The sequence below is a fragment of the Xiphophorus maculatus genome, chromosome 17 (genome assembly GCF_002775205.1).
Source record: "Xiphophorus maculatus strain JP 163 A chromosome 17, X_maculatus-5.0-male, whole genome shotgun sequence".
NCBI lineage: Eukaryota > Metazoa > Chordata > Actinopteri > Cyprinodontiformes > Poeciliidae > Xiphophorus > Xiphophorus maculatus.
The window spans coordinates 896,737-913,815 of record NC_036459.1 but is presented as its reverse complement, the minus strand read 5'-3'; the positions used below and the strand labels follow the sequence as shown (position 1 = coordinate 913,815).

Here is a 17,079-nt window from a genome sequence, read left to right as displayed (position 1 = left end):
TCAATCCATTCATCCATCTTTTCATCCATACTTTGCAGATAAAGAAGAATAGAGTTTAATTTTTTCTGTAAAGATTTCTTGAAAACATGTAGTTTTAAATATTGTTCTGTAACAGAAGTTCAGTGCTGATCAGAGAGCATGCAGCAGTTCATTTGGTACCAACCAGGCAGTCAGTGGCAGTAAGGCTTCAGCAGACCCAGACTCAGACTTCAGCCAGGAAAAGCAGGAAAACAGACAGAGGTCGGAGGTCAGAGGTGGGTCTGAGCGTATCCGGGTCTACTTGTGAGTCCTCACTAGCACACTGAAGAGGCTTTCCTCCTGCGCTAGGAGGTTGGGACCCGAGTCACTTTCCACCAAGATCCCCGAGGAGAAGACCAGCACCTGCTCCGCGTCCAAGATGGAGGAGACGCGGTGCTGGAGGTCCGACGAAGAGGAGGATGAGGAGAACGAAGAAGAAGAGGAGGAAGCAAAGAGGAGGGGGTCGTTTTGAAACAGGAAGAAGACGAGGGGAAGGAAAATAACGTGACGCAACACAGAAAAAGGAAAGCAGGTAAAAGAGGATGAAGTTTCCAGACAATGTATTCAGTGTGAATGCAGGAAAATGAATTTAGTTTGAAGGAGGAAAAAATCAGGACAAATTCTTAAAGCTTCAGTTTGTAACTTTCATAAAATATATTTTTACATATTTGTTAAAACATGTCGTGGCAGTTTAATAAGACAGATAATATGTGAAAGGATCGATTTAATCCTCCTCAGTGAGCCGTTAGCGCTGTCTGAAAAAAAACTGCACCAAAAACAACCAATCAGGAGGAGGGGCTTAGCGCTGTCAATCACCCTCATGTACTCACCACTAAATGTGTTAACTGTTTATCTGCCTTTATGCAGAGAGCAAAGTGGAGTGATTAACATCACTAAGCACCGCCTCCTGCCTCTGATTGGTTGTTTCTAGCTAGCACTGGAAGAAAGCAGAAGAGCTTTTTTTTAGATTGTCTCACACACCAAACTGTCACAACATGGTGACAATTTCAACAAATATTCAAAAATATCTATTTTTAATCAAAGCTACGTTCTGCAGCTTTAAAGGAAAATGATAAAAAAAGCTGCAGATCTGCATCGATCTCAGCGTTTCGCTACGAAGCGAAGCGACGACTTACTGCGATCGTAACGACGGTTCTGTCTGCGAACGCCGTCATCACGACTTTCTGCAGGATGTTTTCCTGCACAAAACACAAAACATGAGCGATAAAAAACAAGTGAGCAGAAAGCATGCAGTAGAAATACATTAGGATGTATGATAATACCATTATTAATGCACAAACATGACTCCCAAAATCTGTCTTTAAAGAAAACCGAATTGTGTCACATTAATTTCTGGAAAGAAGAATTAAAAAAAAAGGTAAAATTCATTAAACAAACAAAAATAAGTGTTTTTTTCTAACAGGGTAATAAGAAGTTTGGGCATTTTAAAATATATAATTTATTTTTAAAAACATGATTTTCTTTTTCTAAAGTACAATTTTTTAACATAATTTCATTTTAACATTTTATTTTTAAAAATATTTTGATGTTTTTTTTTAAATATTATTTTAAAATATATGTACATATATATTTACATATATTTTCTTTGTTTTATATATTTTCTTTAATATTTGTTTTTTAAATAATAAAAGTCATTTCTTAAAGGCTGCAAACAGATTTTGAGTTAAACATAAGCTTTATGCTTACGCCCTTTTTTGGTCACGTTTATTAAATATTTTTCCTATTTTTTATGACTAAGTGTCTCAGACTGTTTTGTGACTTAATGAAATTTCCTCCATGCTTTGCAGCTCTCTCGATTAATGACAATCATGTCTTTATTCTGGCGATCAGTTAATTACATTTTAGACTTTGCAACATGACTCCTAACTAATTCCTCAGAAATTTTCCATCATTTTTTCTTTTCTTCTGGTTTTACTGTATTTGTATCATTTGATTTTCTCTGAACTGTTGAAACTGATGTGAAAAATATCTGAATGTGTTATAAAATCGTCCATCTGTCCTGGTTTTCATCATGTTGGAGGACGAACCGTCGCCATGTCGATGGACGCCGTGGCTTCATCCATGATGAGGATGCTGCTCTTCCTGACGAAGGCTCTGGCCAGACAGAAGAGCTGCCGCTGCCCGACGCTGAAGTTTTCCCCTCCTTCTGTCACAACGGCGTCTGGACACACAGAAGCAGGTTCACTGCACCTGAAGACACCTGAATGACTGATTAGTTATTAGCAAAAATACCGAGTCCTCCAGGAAGCGATTTAACCATGTTCTTCAGCTGAGCGATCTCTAGCGCCTCCCACAGGCGGTCGTCAGTACACATGCGCTCTGGATCCAGATTAAACCTGCAACAGGATTAATTTATAGATTATGATCGAGTAACAAGTGATGACAAGATCTCTGGAGGAAGACAGATATTAAAAAATCTGGTTTTCAGTTTGACACGAGCAAAATAGACGAAAAAAAATCTGAAATTTTCTAGGAAAAAAAAATTCTGAGATTGAAAAGTTGAAAGTTCTAATGAAAATAATTTTAAATATTTTATTTTATTTATATAGTTAAAAAAATATATATTTTAGAAAAAACTTGGAAATTCCTGCCTTTCAAAAGCTAAACATTTTCACGTTTCGAAACTTTAACATTTTCAGCTTCGGAAACCCAGAAAAATTTTCTTTTCTAGGAAACTTTTGACTTTTTATTCTCGGACATTTGTTTTTTTAGAAAAAAATTGAAAATTTCTGAGTTTCAAAAGGTATCTTGTAGAAAATTTCTGGCATTAATCTCAACATCTGTGAGGTTTCCAGCAGATTTGACTCCTTTTGTCTCCCTATAATGGCCTTATTCTGCCGCTGTGTCTTAACTGTGTGACTCTTCATGTTCCTACTGAGTCAGAGATTCTCACCGTCTGAATATTTGCTATGCGAAGGGAGTCAGTGAAGCAGTTACTGTCGACCATTCACCTCGGCCTGCGCCATCTCTCACAGCGTTATCTGAAGCAGCGTAACTGTCCAAACAAACACCACATGCTCCGTCTTTTTCAACAAACAGAGTCGGTGCGATTATCTCGTAGCACAAACACGAGGAGAAGAGGAGGACGGAGTCGCGGCGTCCTTCGTCTTCAGTGACCTCCTCCGTTTGTGACGTCTGCGACAAAGTCGGATTGTTTCAGTTCCTGCTGCGTTTCAAACCTGCAGCTGGAGCCGCCGCCAGCTGAACTATTCTCCTCCTTCAGAAAATTAACACATGCATTTGAAAGCATGAAGTTTTGTTTCTGCTTTTTTTGGTGTAAACTTATATTTTTGAACTTGAATAAAATAATGCCCATATTTAGACTCACTAACATAAGCTGGAAATGTAAGAAATGTTGCAGTTTTGGTCCGAGTCAAACCAAACAGCCCATTTCCCCATCAGAACCATTTTCTGGGCTAAATTTCTGTAATAGGGACTGTATTTTCTGCAGCTCAAAATATAAAATCTGTCTGGTGCTGGACTGAACCTTTGTGATTAAGCAACAAAAAACTCTTGAATCTGTTGTTCAAAACCACATTAGGAGATTACAAGGTCTGGAAAATTATTATTTATGATTATTATCTGACTGGAAATCACAACATGGATCCAGTTTTAATCAGAATTTTGTCAATTCTGAACGAATGAATCGTCTCTGGTTTCAGTTATTTTAAAGAACTTCTTGAGGTTTCAGAGTAAAACAGGCGTCTGTTAGAAAAGAAGAAAAACTCCAGGTTTCCATCCAGCGATCAATGAAACACTTAAAAAAATAAAAACAAGCATTTACTGGTTTTAACTTTCATCTTTGCACTAAAGATTTGAGAATCAGGAGAAACTGAAAACATAAACTTGTGTTGCTTTACGAGGAAGACAAATATAAAAACAGGAAGAGGAAGCTGTAGAGTCCAGATGAGTCCTGTGGGACGGCGCGGGTCAGCAGTGTGTGTTTGTGTACCTTATGGAGCCGCTGAACAGAACCGGATCCTGCAGGATGATGGAGAGTCGAGACCGGAGCGTCTGCAGGGGAAGCTTACAGATGTCGATCCCGTCAATGACGATCCGCCCTGCAGAACCAGTCCAGGTCCAAATCATGTCATCCCTGATTGTTTTAGTTACAGGCTGGTTCAGCTTAATGGCCGTCTATTTCTAGAGACCGCTGGCAGCCGGGCTTCGCTCCAGTGCCAGGTTTGAGATAGTTTATAGCTCTGGTTAGTGCACCGTAACGCTAGCGCTGCTTCTTCTTGGTCCAAGGTTTGCTTACAAATGTCTGAGGATAAGGAAGAGTTTTTAACTCACTATATAGATTTTAACGTAATTAATCACGTTTTCCAAGAGGAACCATTTTATCGGTGTGTTTCTGGTACACCCATAAATCTGGCGCACACGGGACGAAACCGCTTCTCCCTCCGTCCCACTGGGTTTTCATTTCTGCTTCAAACCATCTGATTGGACGCTGGAAAAGACGATTGTTGTGTTGAAGTTGTGCTAAAAGGAGTTAGCTTATCAGCGAAGCTATGCTAGCCTAAAACACCATCACCATGCTAACCATGTAGCTAATGCTAATGTTAGCATCCACATTTCTAAAGAAGCTCCATGAATGATCAGGGCTTCAATCTGATGGCTTAATAAAACATTAAAAACTTTAAATATCTTTGTTGTTCAGCTCATTTGTCTTAAATTAATAATTTAATTAATAAATTAGCAGCAAAAATTGATTTTGAATTGAAACATTTGCTTATTTTGTCAACAAATAGTTGAATTAATTACAGATCCTGCACTTTTAATCAAGTTCCACCTCTACTTTTTTATCTGAACTGTATGTTCCTACGGTACCGAGAGTCGCCGTCTGCAACCTCTGTAAGCGAAAAGAGACGTTTTCATCAAACAAATAAAACTTTATTAGCTCCAGAAATGTTGACATAAGACTGCTTATAATTTATGATTAATATCTATAGAAAAATTGTTAGTGTTTTAAAAACCGTCATTCTATAAATTCAAAGAAAAATGAAACTTTTGTGCATAAAATTATTTTGTATAAAATATAATACAAAAATATTTGTTACGTACAAAGTTTATATATTTATAATTAATGTCAAAATTCCTGTTTAGGAACAAAATTTCATATGAGTGAAAACAAAAACCTAAAAAACATTTTTGATTGTTTGGAGTCATTATTTTGTGCAATTATTCCATCCTAAAACCTGCATTTGTTGTAATATTTTTATTTAAATATATTATTTTGTTCTTTATTAGTTGTAGCTCCAGGTTGTATAAATCTAGTGAAACTTGTTAGCTTAGCTGTGGCGCTGAGTCAGTTTCTACTGAGCATATTAGTAAATATTATGAGGTATATTTAGTATTTAAAGTATTAAAATATGTATTTGTAAGTGTTTTAGAGGAAGTCTAAAGTATTTGTGGATTGCAGTGAATCAAGTACAGCTGTGTCCAAAGTTTAAAATTCTTCATATTTTAGTTTAAATTATGTTCTTAGAATAGTTTTCTTATTATAGAACCTCAGAATAGATGCTTTAGGACTTTTCTACTTTAATATAAACATAACTGAGTTTTTTTTCTGCATGAAATCTGAAATATTTTCTCAGTTTTTAATGCAAACCTGCAGAACACCAGCAGTTGAGTCAGAGCAGCAGCCGGTTTTATTTCACTGCTTTATAAGGAAGCGCCGCTGACACAAAGCTCTTAATTTACAGTGTGATTAAATAACCGCCCAGATGTATGTGTGTATGGAAAAAGTGTTGGTGTAATCTTTGAGAAAGCTGCCAGGGAGCGTCCATCATCCCTCAGAGCGAGAACAGAGAAAGCTACAGCTGGCTGCAGGGCTTTATCGCCGCTGTCCTGCTGAATTATGACCCGCGATTCTGTTTTGGTTCTGTTTTAATCCTCCACTTCAGATCGTAAAAACCCAGCAGACACAAAGAGCAGAAAGGAGGAGCAGCAGGACTGTTTACAGAGAGCTGAGCAGCAGACTGAAACAGTTTGTGTCACGTAAACAGGAGCCGTGATCAGACACCGAGGATAAAACATGGTTAAATATGAGGCGGCCATGTTTGATGGAACAATGCAGGAATTATTTCACTGAACTAGACGCTCAGTTGGACAAGATCAGTCAGAAAAATCTCATAAAATCGACTAAAAACTGACGTTTGCATCAATATATTTAGGTCTAAATGTGTATTTTGTTTCTTTAAATTTATGTAATTATGCAGCAAATTGACTTCAAGTTATGAACTCAGACACTGCAAAAACACAAAATTATAGCAAGTATATTTAGTCTTGTTCTTGTGAAAATATCTTATTACACTTGAAAAAAGACAAAACTAACTCAAGTAACTTATCAGTAAGATATGGAAACTGGTTTTGAGTAAATAATTCCTCACTATTGATGAGAAATTGGCAGATAAATTTATTCACAACAAGAGAATTTCCTCATGTTTGTAGTGAAATAATCGGATGTTTTACATCAATATGAAGGAATTATTGACTTGAAACAGGTTTCTCCATCGTGCTGATGACCTGCCTTCGAGTTAGTTCAAGTGAACTAAGATATTTGCACAAAAACGAGACTAAAAACACTTGGTAAGACTTTTTCAGTGTGTTGGTGAGTTAAGGTTTAGATTTCTGTGGGAATCTGCACAGAAATGCAATGAATCAATTCATCACATGATATATTAAAACAAACTCAATAATTTTCATGATTTATTGATTTTTTTCTTTCTTCTAAAAACTGAATAATAAACGTTTTTGATCTGCTGCTCCTTTTTTTGAAGGACAGTTTTGTTTACATGGACTTCATAATTAATTTTATTTGTTGTTTTGTTTATTTATTTTGGATATTTAACACATTTTCCAGTTAAAGTGCTTAAATGTTCAATAAAATGTAAAGTTTAATGATCTTTGAGAATGTTTTTATTATCATTATACGTCTTTATATGGTTTCAAAGTTACAATATTATCGTTTATCCAGTTGCATGGTTTCTATTGTCACTTATTGTAAACAATATTGATTTCTGCACATATTTTTGAAATAATCATTTATCAATGAAGCATAAAGGACGGAGGAAGAGTCAATAATTTAAAACCCACCTTCAAAAATATCCACCATGTTGAAAAAGGCGAGAGACAGAGAGGACTTCCCGCTGCCGGTGCGGCCGCAGATTCCCACCTGGGGAGGAAGAGGAGCAAGAATCAATAACCTTCATCTCGCTTCGCGCCGCTGCGAGACAAACCTCACCTGAGTGCCAACCGGCTGCAGGAGACATGATGACGCTGCGCAGGCGGGAGTTTACAGCTTTAACAACCAGAATCATTCAGAGTCCGGTTGGCGATTTGGAAATATTTCCACAAACTTTAATGAATTTTAATGGGATTTTATGTCAGAAATAAAGAAGCTACCCAAAAGTAATGGAGTTCTACTGGGGTTGCTAGGCAACGGGCTGGGCTCCGCTGGGGTTGCTAGGCAACAGAGCAGTGTGACTCAACATTTCAAAGGTTTTTGAAATGGATCATTTTTCACACACCAAAAAACAGATTGGTGGGTTTTTATGATTTTAGAAGCAGTTTAAACCAAAAGAACAAAAACGTGCAAAATGTGAATTTTGAATAATAGATCCTCTCCCAGGTTTTTATTAAATTGCAGCCCCATAGAAAGATTTAATAATCCTTTTGATCTAATTTACTGTGAAAAATTCAGTGCCAAAGTCGACAGAAAGCTGAATGTGTGAATTACCAGCTGAAATCTGTCACTTCTATGTAACTGTTAGCCTCAGTTGCTTTGTGAATGTAGCCTGGAAATAACTTTTAGTTTTATTAACAGTCAGTCAGGGGTCACAGCAGCTCCTGCGACCTTTCGCAGCATCGTGTTAATTACCTTCTGGCCCGGCTTGATGTAGGCGTTGACGTGCTTCAGCACGGGCTTGAGCATGGGGTCGTAGCGCACACACAGGTCGTGGATCTTTATCTCACCGTCACGAGGCCAGTTCTCAGGGACCTGAGAGGCGTCTGCAGCCAGAGGACAAGAAACACTCAGGATTTTACTATCTGCATGTCTGAGATCACAGCAGTGAGGAAACAAGACCACAAACCGCTGCCAGCGGCTCTGCACTGCAAAAACACAACATCTAACAGAGCATCTTTTATCCAGATTTAAATACAAATATCTTAATACACTTTAAATAAGATAAAACTCATTTAGAAGTAACTTTTCAACAAGATATGAGCCTGTTTTATGTAGAAACTCCTTAATATTCATTTAAAAAGTAGGGCTGAAATGATTAATCGTTTTAATCGTGATTAATCGGTCAATGAAATAATCAACTAATTTAGTTGTTAATCGCTAATAGATTCAAAAAGAGGCTATTTACTAAAATAACAATATATATAAAGCAGTAATTACAATAAATATAAATATTTTGTATTTAAGATAAAAACTTAAAGATTCAAATTTATTAAAGGAATGCTGTTATTGCAGTTTAGGCAATAAAATGTTAAAGATTTTAGTATTTAAAAAAGGAATTGAAGTATTTGTTTATATTCATATTTTATTTCTAATTTTATATAAATTAAATTTAAGTGGTTAAATGAAAAACCTGCAGAATGAGCCATTTTTCTTCATTCGATTAATCGTCAGAAAAATCTATAGAATAATTAGTTGTACAGGAATAAATCTGAGATATTTCCTATCCAGATATCACATCGGTAGATCGCAGAAGTTACCCATCGATCCCTCGTAGTTCTCGGACTCTGTGCCCAGGAAGCTGTTGACTTTCTTCACCGCTGCCATCTGGACCTCCAAGTCGGCCAAGTTCCTCACAACCCAGTTCAGGTAGTTAGTGATCTGCAAAAACACAAACAAAAACTGAACCATCTTTCTCTCATTTTCATAGGTCACAGAGGGCTCTATCCAAGCATGTTAACAGAAAGTTGAGTGGAAGAAAACAGTCAGGATGAACAAGCAAAGAATACCAGCTGCTTTGAGAGTTTTTTGAGGCGGTCTATTAAAGTAAACAAAGTATTGAGTGTAAATACTACAGTAGGCCCACAATACTTAATTAAAAATACATTTTTATTGGTTACAATGAGCCAGAATCATCAAAATAAACAGAAAGTCCAGTGTGTGTGGATGTCCGTATGAGAGACGACGCTCGGTGAACTCACCGTGAGGGCGTAGGTCAGGCCGAGTCCCACCAGGCCTCCGCCGGGCCGACCGGACCAGATGGAGGCGACGGCCACCGTCAGGACGATCACTGCGCCCAGGTAGTCCTGAAACCCGACGGAGAGAAGAAGAAGAAAACATCTCTGGGTTTTAACAACGTCTCAGAACCGGCTGGAGTCAACAGTTCACTGAAAAAACATTTTAGTTAACTGGAATGAAGAAAAACGGTAATTAATGGAAAAAAATGTGTATTTATAAAACAAACTGAATTTATAGAAATACTATCCATTGTTTTCAAGTTTATGAATTTATTTATTAGCCTTTCGAACTGATGTGAACATGATTAACCATCTAATGCATCTTTATGTCTCATTATTCAAAAATGTTTGTCAATAAATGAGACATGAAACTCGTTAAACTTGTTAGTTTTATTAAAGTTTCTGATGTAAGGCGATGCCGTTAAACACGTCCAACTCTTTCATCTGGATGCGTTTAAATTTCCTTAGATGTGTCAAAGTTATTATAGTTAATAAAACTAACAAAATAAAAACTGAAATTAATAAAACTTAACAGACATAAATAAAAACGGTAATTAACGTTAACTAATGGGAACTATATTGTGCATTTATAAAATTAACTAAAACATGATCAACTAAACAGGCTGAAATTGTGTAACATTCTTCATTTTCCTGTTTATTAATCTATTTATTAGCCTTTCAATATGATGTGAAATGTATTTTTTCTCCAAACAAAGTTGTTTACAGTTGTTTACGTCAACTGTCTGCAAATTACGTCTCTCCTTTCTCCTCCATCTTTGTCCGCAAAATGGCGTCGGCGAAAGTTGGGAGAAAATCAGATATTCTGTTAAATATTTATTACCCCGTCGATGTAAACATAATCACAATACTTTCTAAACTCTGCACCTAAAAATTACTCAAACTATATAATTAAACAATATTTAATTACAAAAAATGAGCAAAAACACTATTTAAATGAAACTAAGCAACAGTGAAACCCAGAGCTGTTCTACGGCTGGTTCGGTCGGTTCCTCACCGTTCGGACCTCCAGCCAGCGGTTGGCAGCAGACAGAAACAGGTAGGCGGTGTTGTTGGTGTCCGTCAGCTCCAACATGCGCTGCTTGAACCTCGCCTCGTGTCTGAAACAGAAATCTGAGTTTTAAAATGTAAACAGGAAGCAGGAACAAAACCAGTCAGCCATGTTGTCTGGAAAAGATGTTTTTCTACCACAGAGACCAGCGATAATAATGGGAACGATCCCCTGATTTACTGGTTCTGAAAGATGTTTACTCGTGTGTGAGTTTGTGCCGAGCGTTGGTGTGTTAGTGGGAAGGAGAAATCCTCCGGGACAGAAACCGTGAGAGCAGCTTAAAGCTGGACAGCAGCGCCGATGGGAAAGAGACGAAAGACAGAAATACAAGCAGAACACAAAGAACGAGCTGCTCTGCTGCTGGAGCTTCATAAAACGACCTGCAAGTCCTGCTGGGCGGCCATGTTCCTGGCCAACATGGCGTACCTGAACGCTCTGATGGTGGTGAGGCCTTCGGCGGTCTCAGAGAAGTGGCAGAGCAGAGGCAGCTGGGTGGAGTCATCCAGGTCCTGCAGGTCCCTGTCAAAGTAAACAAACATCTCAGGGGGACAAACCAAACTTTATGTGGCTCTGAGACGCCAGAAGGCTGTTAGCTAGCACTTAGCACTTAGCTTGCTAGCTAACAGCATCCGATAAGTAACGCCATTGTTTCCACAGAGAATCCTGATTTACTGCAATTTAACCATGTCTAATCAAAATAAAAGTTATTTTATATTATCTATGAACATTTTTGAGATGAAACTGTTTAGTTAGCTAACTCCCTAAACAGTTTAAACTTTGCTCTGCAGACTCACTTGGAGGCGACTCTGAAATACTTCTGAATGAAGTAGAAGGCGACGGCGAGCGGCACCAAGGCGACGAGGAAAGCCGGAGTGATGGAAGCTATGACCCCGATGGCGGACAGGCAGAGCAGGGTCGACCGGGTCAAAGACTCCAGCGTCGGAGGAATGTGCTGAAAAAACAACCAAATACATCCGTAAATCTACAACAAGGCAGTCAAAAGCTACAACTCTTCACTCCAGAAGAATATTTTTCTCCGTTTACCTGGTCGATGATGTTGGTGTCAGCAGAAAATCTGTTAAGGATCTGCCCCAAAGGAGTGACGTCAAAAAACCTGAGAAAATCATCAGGAAGGTTTAAAATAATAAAAAGTAAAACACATCTGTCTGCTAAACTGGGGTTAGTGTTTTTATAGCTTCTACAAAACAGCCATGATGAATAAAATATGGATTTTCTTAAAAACTACCCTTTAATATCAACATGAACACTAACTTCTACTAAATAAGTGACTGCATAAATATTTACTCCTTTTAAAGTGACCCAATTCAACCGAGGTCCAGTCAGTTGGTGCTTCCCGGCTCACAATGCAGTTTCTCTAATTTATTATTTTGTGTTAAATATTTTTACTTAATTGTTAGTTTTATAGAAACCAGTTTTCACTTTGAAGTTAAACTTTTTTCCCCTAATTTTCCATTTTGCAAAAAAAAATAAATTATTGATTATAAATTATTAGTGACAGAAATAAAAAGTTAAAATTATTCAAAAGGTTGGATACTGTATGTTATCAGAAAGATGGACTCCACTTATTTATAAGTAGCCTTAGCATTCACGAGAGCTAGCTGCAGCGTAGCATACCCTGTGATCACACTGAGGTGATTGACAACGCTAAGACCCGCCTCCTGGCTCTGATTGGTTGTTAATGGTTAACACTAGGAGAGAGCAGAGGAGCTTGAACTTTTCACAGATTATCTGACTCAAACTGTCACAACATAGTGACAGTTTGTACAAATCTGAGCAGATTTTGGGAGCTTTGGGTCCCAAAATATTCCAACTTGTCTGCAGAACTGGACCTGGTTTACCTGATGGGGGCGTGGATGATCTTGTTGAGCAGGTTGTGATGCAGGTTGGTGGCAGCAGAAAGACCCAGAAACTCCACAGAGAGGGAGGTGATGAGGCACAAGGTGATCCCCGCCGCGCAGAGGACGAAAAACACGTGCAGGTAGTACACGTCATGCTGCGGGTCATCAAAACACAAAACAGAGCAAAAATTCATATCAATAAATAAAGCAAACACTGACATGAACAGTCAAACTCATTAATGAAGGATACAGGTAATAAAGACAGAGAAATTCTCCCAGAAATGATCACAATAATAATGTTGTTTTAAAACCATCTTTGAGGAATATAATGGTAATAATGGTATAATAATGCAAGAACACATTCTCAAAGATCAATAAATTTAAATTCTAATAAACATTTAACATTAACTGGAACACATTTTAAATATTAAAATAAATAAAACAACAAATCAAGTGAATTCTGAATTTATCCTTCAAAAACGTCTGAAACTGAAGATTTTAATCATCCAGTTTTTGGTAGAAAGAAAAAAACAATAAATGATACAAATGTAAATGTAATTTATCATGTGATTAATTGATTTATTGTTTATGGAAACAGGCCTGAAGGGAAATAGATATTTATGTTCCTTAGATCTGCATTCAGCCCTGAAAATACATTTATTTAGATTTTTCATACTAGGCAATTTAAATACGTTTTATTCATAAATATTTTGATCAAACTAGAGATGACTCTTTATGTCAATGCTTCATACCTTTAAATCCAAATATTTTATATTGTTGTTGTACGTGTAAAAAAGATATTAATAAAGTACAGCTGTAGCGCTTTATTAATTATTAAGCTAAAACAAATGTTGTAACCTCGGATTGAGGAGAAATATCGGTGGAGTTTATGGAGCTGGTCCCATTCTGCAGGAACGCTGCCGTCTGATTGGCTGCGGTCCAGTTGTGGAGGTTTTCTGCCGTCTGATTGGTGGACGTCCAGAGAGCCAGGCAGTAGTCAATGGCAACGATGACCGAGTGCTTCAGCAGCTTGGAGGAAACCATGAGGAAGACCATGAAGAAGCCTCCAGAGGAGAGGTAGCAGCCGCACATCTGGAGACACGGAGCACAGAACCAAGAGACAGACATGCTCACAAGTCATCTTCTACAAGTCCAAGTCAATTCTCAAGTATTTAAGGGACAAGTTCAAAAAAAGTCCCAGGTCTTACTCCAGTTTCAAATCTTCATCGGTCAGGTCCTGAGACTTGGACTTGTCTCACAAGTACTTGTCCAAATTTAATCTCAAGTTTTTCATGTTCCAAGTCTCTAAGAGACTAGTCAGAGTCAAGTCCCAAGTCTGTAAGGGTCAAGTCCAAGTTAAGGCAAAGGCAAAATTATTTGTGTGTCATAATTTGTGTACAAAACAATTCAAAGTACTTTACAGAAAAATCCAGAGACTTAGTGTGAAAACATAAATTAAAGCTCCAAGTCCTAGTCAGTTCTGACATCTTTTATTTTTACGACTCGAGTCAGAGTCTCCGACTGGTTACCTTCCACGGGATCTTGGACCGTCTGCTGGTTGTGGTGGAGAAATTATCGTCGTCTTCTTCCTCCACTTCCTCCTCTGGAATAAGAACGATCTGATTTAGTGACAAAGCTGAAAGCAGCAGAAGAAGAGAAAGTTTCCATCAGCCGCCATCAGGTTTCCATCACCTTCGTCCTCATCGTCCATCTGGTTCTTTGTTTCTCTGGAGTAGAACGCTCTGCGCAGCGTCTTCCTCTCCAGAGTCGTCTGACTGTCCTGCTGAATATCCTGCAGATTCAGCAGATTAAAGTCACAACCTGCCCCAGGCAGGGCAGAACAAAGCATTTTTGGGGCCCTAAGCAGGTTTTTATTTAGGGGCCCCCTTACCAACATGCTAACACCATTAGCTTTATCAGCTACGCTACACCTGCTATCATTAGCATTATTAGTAATTAGCTTACGCCATACCAGGTTATTATGGATATTGATTCTAAACTTACATATGTTGCAAACTAAACAAAATATTTGGATTTTGAAATATAGAGTCTTATGTTTAATCTTATATTTCCTCAACAACTATAATTTGTTCTCACATGCGTAACAGCATCTAGTTTGTTTTATTCACTGTTACTTTAAATATATATTTAATCATGTTAGCTTGGTGCTCTTGGGCCCCCTGGTGGTGTGGAGGCCTGGCCCTGATCCCAGGTCATGTGGAGTGTAAATATCTGGAGGTGAAACGGTGATCTACCTTCTCCAGCTCCTGGTCCTGCCTGTTCATCAGAGTTTTCCAGTGATCGTAAAGCTGTGTGTCGTGAGTCTGAATGTCCTTCAGGGTTCCCTCTCTGAGGACCGAGCCATCCTTCATCGCTATGATCTGGACACAGAACGTCAACAACGTAAAGCTACGGATCTATAGAACTGCAGGACAGAACGACTCACCATTTGGTCACCAACCCAGCGCCGCCGTGGTTAGCAGCTTTGTTTTGATTGGTTTCCTCCAGACATCGTGGTCAAACATCTCTACGTTCTGCCAAACGATGCTGCAGGCCTTCTGGAGCTTTGCTAACGTAAAACTACCGGCTTTTTCATGGCAGTCCAATTCGACCAATTCCGATCTTTTCACTAGGGTTGGACATTATCGTATCGTTTATCATTTGTCGTGATGAGAAGTAAAAGTAAAAAGTGCAGCATAGTAAAAATACTACTAAAAGTATTTTTTTGTCAAAAACATTACTACCAAACTCTGTTTATTACTTACTGCAACAGCAATACATACATTATGTACATATTTGTTCTTTTTATTTTACCTTTTTGTTGCCTCTAAAGTTGATTTATTCATTCATAATGTCTGCATGCTGCTGATGTGTGAAGCTAAAGTCAAATTATTTGTTTCTGCAAACAATGTTGGCCAATAAAATGATTTTCATTCTGATTATATAAATTATAGAGGACTTTAAGTCTTATAACCCTTCACAGATTGGTGGACAGACATATTAACTTCTTTAAAGTTCATTACTGATATTTTACATATGTGTTTTCTACCTTGGCTTTGTTTTTGCTAATTAAATCTCAATAATGTGGAATCTTTCATCTATTTTTTTTAGCTTCATGGTGACTTTAGCATCACAGCTCAGTTTTGGATTTGGGAGTCTCACCCAGTCTGCGTGTATGAGGTACTGCAGCTTGTGGGTGACGAGGACCACGGTTCGCTTATCGTCCTGCAGAAACTTCAGGATTCCCTCCTGCATCAGGTGATCGCTCAGGTGGATGTCCAGCGCTGAAAACGGATCGTCCTGTTTGACGTGAAAACCACGAACGCATCACAAACCAGATCGCAATCAGAAATCCTCAGAGAAAAAAACCCAACAGCAGCAGAGAGCGGGAATGTTTCAACGCCTTTCCTGAGCTTTAAGTTTACACGGGGTGTGAGTTATTTTCACTCTGCGTCTGGCGCCCGACTCTGTTTGGATAATTAAAAATTCAGCCACACCAGAAAGTGTCTGCCAAATGGTGATCAGCGTCGGAAACGTTTTCCACATGATGCTGAGAGCGCCTGACGTCAGATCAGATACGTTGTGTCATATTCAGACGATGTCAAGGAAAACACTGAGCACTGCAGACGTTACAACGAGGGCAAAACGCCAAGACCGAGATGGGAGTTAATGTGGAATATCTGCCTGATAAGAATTTAAACCAACAGGAAATTATACAATTCAATTAGCAGATTCACATGTGAATTCTTGTTCGTCTCATTTAAGAAACTCACAGCATCCAAAAGGAGCCGCAGTGGATTCACTCACTGATGTTAAAATGCACAATTTTTCTGACCAATAAGAAACAGTCTAGCTACCATTGTGACCTTTAACCTGTGTAACTTAAATTAAATTAAAATAACGAGACTTGATAAATGTATAAAATGTATTATTTGGTTCAATATTTTTTCTGTTACATTGTAGATTCAGGTCTGGATTCTGGATGAACCGATCTGAAACTTTAATCTGCTTCTGGTGAAGCTAATGGTGTTAGCTCTAGCTAATAGTGTTAGCTCTAGCTAATGGTTCCATGTCTTGCTAATGGTGTTACCTGTAACTAGAGGTTTCAGGTTTGGCTAATGGTGTTAGCTCTTGCTAATCATTTTATATGTGGCTAATTGTGTTAGCTCATGCTAATAGTGTTAGCCTGAGCTAATTTAGTTAACAGTAAATTAGCTGATTACTTTAGTTGGTGTGAACAGATATCTGGTGTATAACTGCACATAAAGACTTTGACGCAGAAGATGTATGTTTTACGCTAAATGTGCTAAATATGAATTGTTCCTCCATTTTACGTATTTTGTGCATTTCAGGGAAACGGTAACTTACCAAAAAGACAATGTTGGTGTTTTGGTACAAAGCCCTGGCCACACAGATTCTCTGCCTCTGACCTCCACTCAGGTTGATCCCCTGAAACACAGACATCACAAAACATCAGGACAGACTCCGGCATTACTCCACGACATGACAGTAAATATTTAGTACGTTAGTAATGGATTACAGAGACTAACCCTCTCCCCAATCTCAGTCTGATCTCCAAAAGGCAGCAGGTCGATGTCCGGCTGAAGGGAGCACGCGTCGATCACAGCTTTGTACCTAAATAAGACCCAGACCCGGAACAGCAGTCAGAGTCAAGACAGAATCGGTAAAAAACCTGGAGCTGCTTGTGCTTGGAAAGGCCGACCCGACAGTTTGCTGCAAAGAACTCCAGTTTCTAACTCCAGCTGTTTTCATTAAGCAACATTTCCTCTAACTTAGTAGAATGGTGCGTTACAAAGACTTAAAGTTGGAAATGTCCATTTATTATCAGAATTTGTTGGTTTCCAGTTAGTTCTTGCTAATGATGTTAGCTCCAGCTGCAGGATTAAT

At 38.3% G+C, this 17,079-nt stretch overlaps 1 protein-coding gene across 7 annotated transcripts in view; it reads right to left on the bottom strand.

Moving 5' to 3' along the window:
- The window catches only part of LOC102234902 (ATP-binding cassette sub-family C member 9-like), a 44,792-nt gene that overhangs the window by 2,026 nt on the left and 25,687 nt on the right, over positions 1–17,079 (bottom strand). For 6 of the 7 annotated variants that reach the window (XR_002754249.1, XR_002754248.1, XR_002754250.1 and 3 more), the window contains 21 exons: positions 16,722–16,806; positions 16,540–16,620; positions 15,334–15,471; positions 14,427–14,552; positions 13,864–13,963; positions 13,701–13,774; positions 13,030–13,263; positions 12,172–12,326; positions 11,357–11,426; positions 11,107–11,264; positions 10,739–10,831; positions 10,259–10,361; positions 9,208–9,312; positions 8,767–8,887; positions 7,922–8,052; positions 7,138–7,216; positions 3,992–4,100; positions 2,272–2,375; positions 2,067–2,200; positions 1,155–1,217; positions 164–414 (listed from right to left, as the gene is read on the bottom strand). Coding sequence is in view for 1 of the 7 variants with exons in the window: in XM_023349996.1 (XP_023205764.1) it covers positions 1,155–1,217; positions 2,067–2,200; positions 2,272–2,375; positions 3,992–4,100; positions 7,138–7,216; positions 7,922–8,052; positions 8,767–8,887; positions 9,208–9,312; positions 10,259–10,361; positions 10,739–10,831; positions 11,107–11,264; positions 11,357–11,426; positions 12,172–12,326; positions 13,030–13,263; positions 13,701–13,774; positions 13,864–13,963; positions 14,427–14,552; positions 15,334–15,471; positions 16,540–16,620; positions 16,722–16,806 (2,263 nt within the window). In the remaining 6 variants the exon portion in view is untranslated. The remainder of the gene's footprint in view (positions 1–163; positions 415–1,154; positions 1,218–2,066; positions 2,201–2,271; positions 2,376–3,991; positions 4,101–7,137; positions 7,217–7,921; positions 8,053–8,766; positions 8,888–9,207; positions 9,313–10,258; positions 10,362–10,738; positions 10,832–11,106; positions 11,265–11,356; positions 11,427–12,171; positions 12,327–13,029; positions 13,264–13,700; positions 13,775–13,863; positions 13,964–14,426; positions 14,553–15,333; positions 15,472–16,539; positions 16,621–16,721; positions 16,807–17,079) is intronic. The other variant, XM_023349996.1, reaches the window with a different exon arrangement.